Source organism: Bufo gargarizans, chromosome 4 (assembly GCF_014858855.1).
Source record: "Bufo gargarizans isolate SCDJY-AF-19 chromosome 4, ASM1485885v1, whole genome shotgun sequence".
Lineage (NCBI taxonomy): Eukaryota > Metazoa > Chordata > Amphibia > Anura > Bufonidae > Bufo > Bufo gargarizans.
Window position 1 is genome coordinate 37,861,178 of NC_058083.1, and position 12,981 is coordinate 37,874,158.

At 41.8% G+C, this 12,981-nt stretch overlaps 1 protein-coding gene across 1 annotated transcript in view; it reads left to right on the forward strand.

Moving 5' to 3' along the window:
• LOC122934372 (cytochrome P450 2C14-like) overlaps positions 1-12,981 on the forward strand; it is a 106,128-nt gene that overhangs the window by 88,558 nt on the left and 4,589 nt on the right. Inside the window, exon 9 of the mRNA XM_044289784.1 lies at positions 1,181-1,322. Within this exon, the coding sequence (XP_044145719.1) occupies positions 1,181-1,322 (142 nt within the window). The remainder of the gene's footprint in view (positions 1-1,180; positions 1,323-12,981) is intronic.

The following is a 12,981-nucleotide window of genomic DNA, read 5'->3' on the forward strand; positions in this document are numbered from 1 at the left end:
CTATACTATAACAAGCAGGAGAGCTGACAGATTCTCTATATTACACCACACAGAAACGCTGACAGATCCTCTATACTATACCACATAGGAGAGCTGACAGATCCTTCATACTACACCACACAGGATAGCTGACCGATACTCTATACTACACCACACAGTAGAGCTGACAGATCCTCTGTACTACACCACAGAGGAGAGCTGAGAGATCCTCTATACTACACCACACAGGAGAGCTGACAGATCCTCTATACTACACCACACAGGAGAGCTGACAGAAACTCTATACTACACCACACAGGAGAGCCGACAGAAACTCTATACTACACCACACAGGAGAACCGACAGAAACTCTATACTACACCACACAGGAGAGCTGACAGATCCTTAATACTAAACGACACAGAAAAGCTGACAGATCCTCTAAACTACATCACACGAAAGCTGACAGATCCTCTATACTACGCCACACAGGAGAGCTAACAATTTCTTTTTACAACATCATACAGAAGAGCTGACAGATCCTCTATACTACACCACACAGGAGAGCTGACAGATCCACTATACCACACCACACAGGAGAGCTGACAGATCCACTATACCACACCACACAGGAGAGCTGACAGATCCTCTATACTACACCACACAGGAGAGCTGACAGATCCTCTATACTACACCACACAGGAGAGCTGACAGATCCACTATACCACACCACACAGGAGAGCTGACAGATCCACTATACCACACATGCTCGCGTGAAAGAGGCCTTAAAGAAACTAAACCTACATTTACAAGCAAATGTATTTGGAGACTGCAGAGACTTTTAGTAAAGTTAATTGTATTACTAAACTAGCCTTTCTGAATTATCCGCCAGCCCTCAGACCCCTCTCTTACACCTCATCACAAGGCTGATCACAGCGTTCCACTTGGGCCAGAGTGTACCCAGTGGCAGTTTGAGCACCCCTACCTCAGAGAGCGATGAAGCAGGATCCCCACCATCATGAGCGCTAGACTACTGCTTCCATCCTCTCCACCTCATTCCTCCCGTGCAGGTCACTGCATAACCTTATGTGCCGTTGTAACATGGAAGTTGTTTTACTTGCAGATTTAGTTGATTTTATTTCATTATATATTTTTTCTATAAAGTTTATACATCATAACAGGTTTTTTTTTTCTCATCCAGGGCACTGCTGTTATCCCATTGCTGCACTCTGTACTCAGAGAAAAAACTTACTTTGAGAAACCCAATGAGTTTTATCCAGAACACTTTCTTGATTCTAAAGGAAATTTCACAAAGAATGAGGCCTTCATACCCTTCTCAATAGGTAATGTTTATATGGGAGCAACCACATCATGAAAGTCCAGATGACCACATCTCATTCAGCTTATAGTATCATTATTAAAAAGGTTTAACTTTCTGCATAGTATGGTTTCAATATTAACGTATAACAACTAGTGGCTGTTTAGTCCAACACACATTTTTAATTTCCAGTATATACCATATTGGTGTCAGACTCCAATGTGTTCTTGGTACTCTAAAGCAATATCAAGGTTCTCTAAAGCAACTATGACCGGATTAGATACTACTCTACAATTCTATCAATTTAGTATTGCCCAAAATTACTGTAGTCTCAATGAAAAATGTTTAAGAAATTGTGTAATGGTCTGACAATCAGACTGGAGATTTCAATAGAACTTGGATGGACACCTTATTTCCAAAATGTTTCCTAGTTGCCATCTTTTATCCAAAAAATACCAGTTTAGGTAGAAGTGGTTCTGTTTAGATTGCGTGACTTCAAACAAAAGTGTGATTTAGGAGCTATGTATTCTGTGCTTGTTGAGACTGTTTAAACAGATTGACAGATGTGGCTGTCACAGAATATGTCAGGGATAAATATGCAGCCCCCAATTCTTTTGTTGATCTAGGTGTAAACTATTATTCCCATAACTTTTAGACTTGCAGGAAGTAGTAGTCTGCGACACTCTCTTTAATAGTGTTTGTGAATGGATTAGTCACAACTTGTGATGTCCCTCACCATCTTTTGTCTACTGATGGTACTTAGTTTAGATGTTAGGAGCTAGAAGATGAGTCAAAGGTGAATGGATTAGAATTAAAGAGTGGCATCCTGGAACACTGCAGTACCACAAGTTCCTGCATACCCTAAACCTCAATAAATGAATACACATTCAAATACTGAGATATTATAGGATGAGGCTGCTTGCTGGAGAACGATGAGATGAGGCTCTACAGAAGCTGTGCCTGCGGTATAAACAATCAAACAATCCCTTAGGGGGACAAAAAATAAAAAAGGGTAAAAAAATAATATATATATATATATATATATATATATATATATATAAAAAAAATGTATTAAAAATTTTAATGGCCCTCTTTCTTAGTTTTACATAAAAAAAATTAAATGAACAATAAAATAATTTAAACGGGTTACCCAAGATGACAACAGACCCGCAGACCCCCAGTAGGGATGATAGTTACCTGGTCACCGCCACTGGATTCGACCTATGTGGCTCCTGGAACAGCACTTTTGCTCCACTCTGTGTCATTATCAACATCAGTTAACAGGGAAGGGGGAACATGATGTGAGCCACAAATGTGATGCAAGGCAAGCAGGTCACTGCTGCTGTCTGTGATTGGCTGCAGCAGTGACGTGTCCCCCCCCCCCCCCCTCGTTGATGGATGTTGATGTTGGCGCACAGGGGAGCAGAAGTGCTGTTTGAGGAGCCACGCAGACTGTATCCAGTTTGGGAATGACCACATGAGTATTATCAGCACTGCAGGTCTGCCAAGTCTAGAGGTCTTTTTTCATGTTGGCTAACCCCTTTAAGTATTAAAATTTAACAGACAAGAAATACAGTACTCAGAAACCATAAAATCTCTAAACTTAGTAAAGGAAAACACGTTCATGTCCCTTAGCCCATATAGCCAGCCTACATGTTTAGGACTTGCGTCCTTCCTAGTGATACATGTTTTTTATTTATTTTTTGTTTGGATAAATGTTGGGAGTTTTTATGGTTACTGCTACTGTTGAGCTATTTGTCATAAATCTGAATTTCCTCACGCTTCATGGTAACAAATAGTTATTTTCCTAAAATGGAGGTTACATGTGTTACAAAGTGAAAGTAAGAAGCCCAGGAATGCGATATGACTTATAATGCAATGCAGCCAGCCAATCAGCAGATAGCCATCCCCTGTGATGTCACAGCTCTATAAAAGTCTCTGCCATTTTATTGTGACCTGAGCATAGTGACAGACATGCCAAATGCTAGGGACAGTGGTTTATAAAGCTTTTAATTGTAGAATAATGGATAGTGGACAGTGTAGGGAGATCATAGGTAGAGTTTTTACACGCTGTAGTAAGAGCATAGGGAGACTGCGGGGACAGTGTTGGCTCTGTGTAATCTCTCTGTGCATCTTGTTTATCTGTTGCGCCATTCATTCTTAATCTGTTCGGTCAGACTTAGTCTCAACAGGTGGTCTAATATATCAGAATAACTCCCTGGATCAACAGCCCATCTCTAGTAACTATAACCTATAATATTATTACACTCCATAAATAGATCCAGACCCCTCTTAAACTCTTTTAGTGAACTCACCATCACCACCGCCTCAGGCAGAGAGTTCCAGAGTCTCATTGCTCTTTCCGTAAAGAATCCTCTTCTATGTTTGTGTGCAAACCTTCTTTCCTCTAGACACAGAGGATGTCCCCTCGTCACAGTCCTGGGTATAAATAGATGATGGGAGAGATCTCTGTACTGACATATTTATACATAGTTATTAAATCTCCCCACAGTTGTCTTTTTTAAGTGAATAACACTATTGTTTATAATTGTTCTGGGTATTGTAGTCTACCCATTTCAGTTATTACTTTAGTTGCCCTTCTCTGAACCCTCTCCAGCCCTACTACTGTATGTCTTCTAGTGCTATTGCATTTAAAGTGAAAGTAATTCATTTCTGCATTTCTTAATATTGCATTTAAAGTGTAAGGTCCTTTAATATTCAAAATGATAGTTATTGATTGTTAGCACTTAAAGTAAAATGTCTGAGCCTAGTATTACCATGCCGCTGTTCGAGGATACAAAGATAAATAGAGTAGAAGTTGAAGAGCAAGGGATACTGTCTGAGGTAGAAGAGTCTGATGCAGCATTAGTCTTGGCTCAAATAAATATAGCCCAAGCAGATGAACTAAGACGTTCATCACATGTCAGAAAACCGACCCCAAAGATGCTGGAAAATTTGGAGCAAGAAGCAGCACTGAAAGGAAAAAAGTTCTCCAGAATGTATGATAAGTGGAAATTATACATTAATAAAAAGCTGAAGCAAGAAAGTATAAAAGGGAACTTGAGTGATATGGTAGAGAAGGTAGAAGAATCCTAATCAGAGCTTATGGCAGCATATGTCAACCTGCGGTCATTTACAACACCTTCCCAGGATATTGTAAGGCACATGGACACATGTACTTCAGTCACTAAAGAGTTAGTAAAGCTCATGAGAGAACTTTCCTCTGCAGCTAATTATAATGAAGTTAGAGCAAGAAGTAGAATGAACGAGCTTTTTATGAGAGACTATGCTAAATCCTTAGGTGGTACCACAATCTCAAGTGTGACATCCTTCGCTAGCAGAAGTGCCACAAATATATCAGAGTTCTCAAATACTTCAGCCAAAATAAAAGAATTAGCTGTACAACTTGCTGTCAAGAGAGCAGAAATTGCAATGAAATCTGCCATCGAGGTGCAGCGCTAACTGAAAAGGATGTACAACCCCATCAGATGAAATCTGAAATGGAGGCACAGTGCCATCAGATGGAATCTGAAATGGAGGCACAGCACCATCAAATGGAAGCTGAAATGGAGGCACAGTGCCATCAAATGAAAACTGAATTGAAAAGTCTGGAAAGGCAAAAAGAAGTTAAGATCATAGAAGCCAGACTCGGAGTACACGAGGAGGATATGAATCAGAGTAGTCATAGGTTCAAATCTGTACTAAGTGAAGAAGCAGACTCCTACTTCCCTACATGCTTGGTGGGGAAGAAAAGGAAGTTCTTGAGGGTAACTTCTATAGAAGAGATGAAGAAGCCTACAAGCAAGCTTGGGAAGAATTTAATGCAAGATATGGTCATCCTTTCTTAGTACAAAGAGCCTTTAGAGAGAAACTGAATAACAGGTCTAAAATAGGTCCTAAAGAGCACTTCAAAATCCAAAAGTATGGTGACTTCCTGCATACATGCAGCAATGTCATCCCACATGTACGAGGACTAGAAGTACTGAACGACTATCTAGAAAACCACAGGATGCTAACTAAGCTACCTGAAGAAGTGGATTCTAGAAGGAATCGCTATGTGACTGAACAGTTAGATCTAGGTATGGACTTCCCAAGTTTTAAAGAGTTCTCCCAGTTCATCAATAAGGAAGAACGGATAGCATGCAATTCATTAACAGCATATTACGTCTTAAAATCCTTAGAAGAAATGCCTGTAAGAGATATAAGACGCGCACAAGCAACTAGCTTTGCAACCAACACAGCAGCTAAAGATCCAGATACCTACGAGAGCAAGTCCAAATTTACTACTGGGATCATTAAAGAGACACAACTGACAAATCTTCAGACTACCTTCAAATGTATGTTCAGTGGAGAGGAGAACCACTCCATACACAAGTGCCAACAATTGAAGGAGAAATCCCTAGATGAAAAGAACTGGATAACCAACTGTGTTTCAGATGCCTAAAAAAAAGGCCATGTTACTAAGGAGTGTAAGAAAAAGGCCACATGCAGCGTTTGCAAAGGACGCCATCCTACACCACTACATGAAGAACGTCCAAAGAAAGATAAATCCTCAATACCTAAAGATACTGAGGAAGAAAAGAAAGTATCGGTATTCTCTTGCAGAGTGAGTCAGTGTTTGATAGCGATATTGGTCTATAAAATCCCATGTCCAAGGGGTCTTTTTCTTTTTTAGGGATTAGTGTAATTACTGCTTCTGGCATGGATTCTGGGAGCTTACCATCCACAAGAGATCCCATGAAAACTCCCAGTAGGCGTGGCAAAATAACTTCCCTACACTTCCTATAACTCTCATATGAAAAACCTTCTGAACCGGGAGAGGAGTTCCTTGAACACACCCTAAGGGCATCCTCTAACTCCCGAAGGGAGATATCACTATCAAGGGCCATCTTCTGTTCCTCTGTAATCTTCGGGAGAAAAATAGATTCTAAATAAGAATCCATCTTCTCTTTGACAATGTTATTATCGGATTGATAAATCTCTGAAAAAATACTTCAGAAAATATAACTTATTTTGTTCCGGGTTCTGAATAATTAATCCCTGTGGTGTCTGGATCTTTAGTATTTATCTTTTTGGAAGCTGATATTATCGTTACTAACTATTTACCTGGTCGCCCTGCTTTGGAAAAGTATTTTTTTCCCCTAAGAAAAAAAAAGTCTGCTGGGCCTTATTCAATAAAAAATCTGAGTAAACCTGAGTTGCTTTTTGCATAGCCCATCTATTTTCCTTAGGCCTCATGCACACGGCCGTTGTGCAGCCGTTCCGTGCATTGGGGACCACAATTGCGGTCCCCAATGCACGGGCAACATCTTTTTCTGTGGTGCAGAACCACGGAAAGAAACACCACGGAAGCACTCTGTAGTGCTGCCGGTGTTCCGATCCGTGACTCGGTTCCGCATCTCCAGAATTGCGGACCCATTCAATGGAATGGGTCCGCATCCATGATGCAGGGTGCACACGGCCGGCGGCCGTGTATTGCCGACCCGCCTTTGGCCTTAGACTACATGCACACGAACGTTGTTTTTGCGGATAGGATGTGGACCCATTCATTTCAATAGGTCTGCAAAAAATGCGGACAGCCCACCGTGGGCTGTCCGCATCAGTATGTTCGTTCCGTAGCCCCACAAAAAAAAATAGAACATGTCCTATTCTTGTCCGTTTTAGGCATTTTTACAATAGACGTCATCCGTTTCTTTTTTTGCGGATCTGCAATTTGTTACTCCATTGAAAATTATACGCAATTTGGATGGGTACAAAAAGGAATACTTAAAGAGGTTGTCCGGTCCCAAAATCTAAAAATTTTGATGTGCTCCTAACACCCCTCACCATTTATACATATGCCCCCAATATCTGTTTTTCATGAGCTTTCCTACCCCCCTGGAAGTCTTCACATAATCCTGGCAGACCTCTTTATTTTCTCCCCTTCTTGTTTTGTTGAATACATAACTTTATTGATACACAAGCCTGGCTGCACTGCACAGAGATGAGTCACAGGCTGGCCATGCCCCCCACTCTGCTTTGCCTGCAGCAGCTACTCCATCTATAACTCCTGTGTCCATCTTTCTACATCCAGACATGAATCTACTAGGGTTGAGCAAACCCGAACTGTAAAATTAGGGTTCGTACCGATCTTTAGGATTTTTGGACCCCGGACCCAAACCCGAACATTTCTGTAAAAGTTTGGGTTCGGATTCAGTGTTCGGCGATTTCCTAGAGCTTTTTGAAAGGCTGCAGAGCAGCTAATCAACAAGCGTTTAACGGTATGCCCCTAGAAGCCATCACAGCCATGCCTACTAATGGCATGGCTGTGATTGGCCAGTGCAGCATTTGACCCAGCCTCTATATAAGCTGGAGTCACATAACGCCGCACGTCACTCTGCTGTGCTTAGTGTAGGGATAGGATGCTGCTGCTGTGAGGATGAGAATAGGAGAGAATCTTTAATCAGAACTCCAATTGAACACAGCGATCTACATAGATTTAGTTGTGTGGTTGCAGTCAGTACACAATCTTTTTACCCTGCCCTGATCCCAGTGACACAGAAAAATAACTTTTATCCGTCTGTTAGTTAGGTGGGTGGTGGCGGCCATTTTATGAAAGCTCAGTGCACTAGCACTGTATCTGTGCTTTTGTGACATTCAAATCCAAGCTTGAAATACTGCAAAAATAATCTGGTTTAAAAAAAAAACAACCTTTTTTGGCAATATCCTACATCTGGTGCCTTTGCAGCATTAGTCAGTGTGCAAATTAATCTTAAAATACAGTTATAATTTTCAGGATTTTAAAAAACACCCTTTATGGATAAAATATACAATTTTACAGCCCTTGCTGCATCTGCACGTGTGAAATTCAAGCGTTATATACAGCTGTCATATTCACTTAGTAAAAAAAACACCCTTTTTGGGCAAAATACTTAATATTGCAGCCCTTTCTGTATCTGTGATTGTTAAAAACAAGTTTAAAATACTTCAATCATTTTCTGACTTTGAGAAAAACACCCATTTTTGGCAATACCCTCCATCTTGGGCGTCTGCCGCATTAGTCAGTGTGCAATTTAAGCTAGAAATACAGCTATAATTTTGTGGGTTTTAAAAAACGCCAGTTCCTTCACATTGTCTCCCACCCAGTCTCCTGCTGAAAGACCACAGTTGGCACCTGCAGCCAATGTCCATCAGTCTTTCACCTCACCCCCTTGAAGCACAAGGCAAAGGCAGAGGAGGAGGAAGAGATCGCCAACGCAGCTGAGGCACCGCCAGCACCTCAGAAGGCAGGGTTAGCATGGAAAAAAAGTGGAAAAGTTTTGTCAGCAGGCCACAACAACCAGCTCCACCAGCTGATATTGAGCGTCTTAGCAGGAGGCAGCATTTCACCAACCAGGTGGAGCAGTATGTGTGCACACGCCTACATGTACTGAATGACAGGTCTGCCCCCTTCAACTTTTGGGTCTCCAAATTGGGCACATGGCCTGAGCTTGCCCTTTACGCCTTGGAGGTGCTGGCCTGCCCTGCAGCCAGTGTATTATCTGAACGTGTGTTTAGCACGGCAGGGGGCGTCATTACAGACAAGCGCAGCCGCCTGTCCACAGCCAATGTGGACAAGCTCACATTCATTAAAATGAACCAGGCATGGATCCCTCAGGACTTGTCTGTACCTTGTGCACAATAGACATGTATACCGGCCTTACCCAGCCATTGTTATACTACAGCTCAATTGCTCATTGTTGTATTTTTTATATTTCCCACTCTTTTGGGGTGTACCCTAATAAATAAAAAAAATTGTAAAATCAAAAACCAGTGTTGGCTACCTCGTCCTCCTCCACCGCCTCTTCCACCTACACCAATACGTCCACCGCCTCCTCAAACTCCTACTCCATATGGACCTCCACTTCATAAATCAAGCTTTTTATTTTATTTTTTGTATGTATTTAATTTTATTTTATGTCACTTCAATAATTGGTCTGTTACATTTTAAGGTGAAATTCACCAATTTTTGGGTGTGATATACCATTCCTATACCTAGTAGACAGGTAAAAAAAAAAAACACTAATTTGTCTGTTACATTTTCGGGTGAAATTAACCAATTTTCGGCTGTGATAGACCCCTGCTCTACCTAGTAAACAGGTTAATAAATTTCACTATTTTTTCTTTTACATTCTTGAGTTGACATTTTACCATTTTTGCCGTGAATAAACCCCTTCTCTGCATAGGTGACATGGACCGAAATTTTTAAAAATAATCTGTTCCATTGGTGGGTGACAGTAACCCATTTCTGGCGATGAAAAACCCCTGCTCTGCATAGGTGACAGAGACTTACATTTCTAAAATGTCTTTAATTGGCCCTTTCATTCGCTCCTTCTGCTTTAATAATTTGTCCCACATTTCCGCTCCATCACATTGCAGCCATTGACCTCCCTTGGATGAGGTCTCCCTTTCTCACGCTCCCTCTTTGGCGTGGAACCCTGATTCGCCGATAACTGTGATCAACATGGTAGGTTCAGAAAAGAACATCGAAAGTTGATAGAGAAGATATTCAAATGGATGGTGGATGTCACAGGAACGTGCGATCAGGCAGTAGTTATCTAGAAACAACAAAACGGCAGCAGGGCCTCTCCTGTCTAACGTTTCCAAATCCTAAATACCCCAGTGACATTTCCTATAATTTTTTATTAATCATTCCAATAACAGGGCATCTTAAGAGTCCTATATTGTTATTTATCGTCACTACCTCCCTAAGTCGGGAGTGGGTAATTGCCGCGCGCCCTCTCCTTAACTTGGAAGCTTATGCTTCAATACTTTGTCCCACATTTCCGCTCGATTACACTTAATTCCATCCATTGACCTCCCTTAGATGTGGTATCCTTTTCTCAGGCTCCCTCTCTGGCCTGGAACCCTGATTCCCCGCCACCTGTGATCACCATGGTAGGAACAGAAAAGAACATTGAAAGTTGGATCGTGGATATCACGGGGACGTGCGACATGGTGGGGCAGTATGTTTGCACACGCCTACACAAACTGACTGATGGTTCTGCCCCTGCAGCTTCTGGGTCTCCAAATTGGGCACATGGCCTGAGCTTGCCCTTTACCCCTTGGAGGTGCTGGCCTGCCCTGCAGCCAGTGTATTGTCTCAACGTGTGTTTAGCACGACTGGAGGTGGTTATCACAGGTTATATTTCCCAATGTTTTAGGGTGTACCCTAATTAAAAAAAATAAAAAATAAAATTGAAAACCAAAAAGCAGTGTAGGCTACCTCCTCCTCCTCCACCGCAGCTTCCACCTACACCGCAACATCCATCACCTCCACAACCTGCTACTCCATATGGACCTCGTCCTCCTAGATCAAAATTATTATTTTTTATTTTTACATATTTTATGTTATTTAAAGTAATTTCCCTATCCACATTTGTTTGCAGAGCACTTGCCATACTATTGATCACATTTTGATAACATTTTCAGCCCTTTTTTGTGAAGTTTGGCTGAACCCGTCGAATCCAAACATCCAGGTGTCCGCTCAACTCTAGTTGCAATTAGTTGTTCTAATGACATTTGTCCCTCTGTATAGCTGTGGTATCTCAGCAGAAACGCACACAAATGCTGCACAATACAAATGCTCTATATAGAAATTATATTATAGGTATATCACACCCCTTCCTCAATCAGATTTTTTGGGGGGCAACTGGTATATCACACCAGTTGTAATTAGTTGTTTCAATGTCGCTTGTCTGTCTGTAAAGCTGCGGTATCTCAGCAGAATTGCACACAAATTCTGCACAATACAAATGCTCTATATACAAATTATATCATAGGTATATCGCACCCCTGCCTCAATCAGATTTTTTTGGGGTCAACTGTTATATCATACCAGTTGCAATTAGTTGTTCCAATGACGTTTGTCCCTCTCTATAGCTGCGGTATCTCAGCAGAACCGCACACAAATGCTGCACAATACAAATGCACTATATAGAATCTACCGTATATTATAGGTATATCACACCCCTGCCTCAATCAGATTTTTTTGGGGGGCAACTGGTATATCACACAGGTTGCAATTCATTTTTTCAGTAGCGTTTGTCCCTCTGTATAGCTGCGGTATCTCAGCAGAACTGCACACAAATGCTGCACTATACAAATGCTCTATATAGAAATTATATTCTAGGTATATCACACCAGTTGCAATTAGTTGTTCCAATGGCATTTGTCCCTCTGTATAGCTGCGGTATCTCAGCAGAACCGCACACAAATTCAACAAAATACAAATGCTCTATATTGAAATTATATTCTAGGTATATCGCACCCCTGCCTCAATCAGATTTTTTGGGGGGCAACTGGTATATCACACAAGTTGCAATTAGTTGTTCCAATGGTGTTTGTCTGTCTGTAGAGCTGCGGTATCTCAGCAGAAACGCACACAACTGCTGCACAATACAATTGCACTATAATATACTTTCTATGTTAGAAAGTATATTATAAGTATATTACACCCATCAGTATGTCACACCTATCAATAGCACACCTATACCAGTCTTTAAAAGGACTTTTGTGGCCCTATTAGCTAGTGTTTGGTGTCTCTCACAGTCTGTCTCTGCTCAACACAGCAACCTCTGCCTACACTGGCAAAAAACTGAATGTAAAATGGCGGCCAGATCGGGTTTATTTATAGGGTAGGGGGTGAGTCCATGTGCTGAAACATCTCAATTGGCTTTCCTGCCCCACCTGATGGATGTGTCATGGGTCAAAGTTCGGCACAATGCAAAGAATTTTAGCTCCGGCGGACATCGCCGTACATTTGCCTATTTGGCGAACGAGCAAAGCTCGCCGTGAAACGACCGCCGGGCGAACCGCAAGGCTATCTCTAGTGACCAGTCTCTTGATGATGCAGACAGACAGGATTACTACCTCGTGTAACCTTGATGTTAGACAGTGACAGCTCATGCATGACACCTGCCGTTTGCTCAGGCCCTTTGAGGATGCTACTTTATTTGTCAGTTTCCGGGACTACGGGATGAATGACATCATTCCACTCCTTCACATCCTAGAGGAGATGCTGATAAATCTGACTGGCAAGGGAACATAAGACGTGGTGCCTACATCTCACGGCCACCTGAGCCCTAGGCTGATCTGCCACAAGAGAAGGATGAGGAGGAAGACATAAACATCCAGGAATTCTATAGAGAACTAGATAGTTTATCTGACCAAGCGACAGGAGAGGAGCATGAGGAGCTAGAGGGCAATTACGAAGAAGACGCAGATGACCCCGACAGACCATGGCAGTATGCAGTGGAGATGGAGACACAGAGTCCCTCCAAGTCCTTGCGCAAATGGCCAGATGTATGCTGAGTTGCTTGAGTAGTGACAGACCCGTTATCACCATTCGGCAGAGGGATGACTACTGCCTCTTCACAATGTTAGACCCTTTTTACCGGTCCAAAATGGGGGCCTTTTTTACACCTTTACCAGTTTGTTGCAAGGCCACTAGCAGGAGTGGGTCGAAAACACAGAAGACATGCAAATATTTTCATCATGTTATCTCTGTTTTGGAGCCATTCTATGTTTTTGCCTTACCAATACTGAGTAAATACTGATGCAAAAAACTGACTAAATACAGACCGTGTGATAAAGGCCATTAAAGGATTTCTTTTCCATCTGAATTAAGCTGATTTCAGAGGCAAATGGCCAAAACCTCTGCAAAT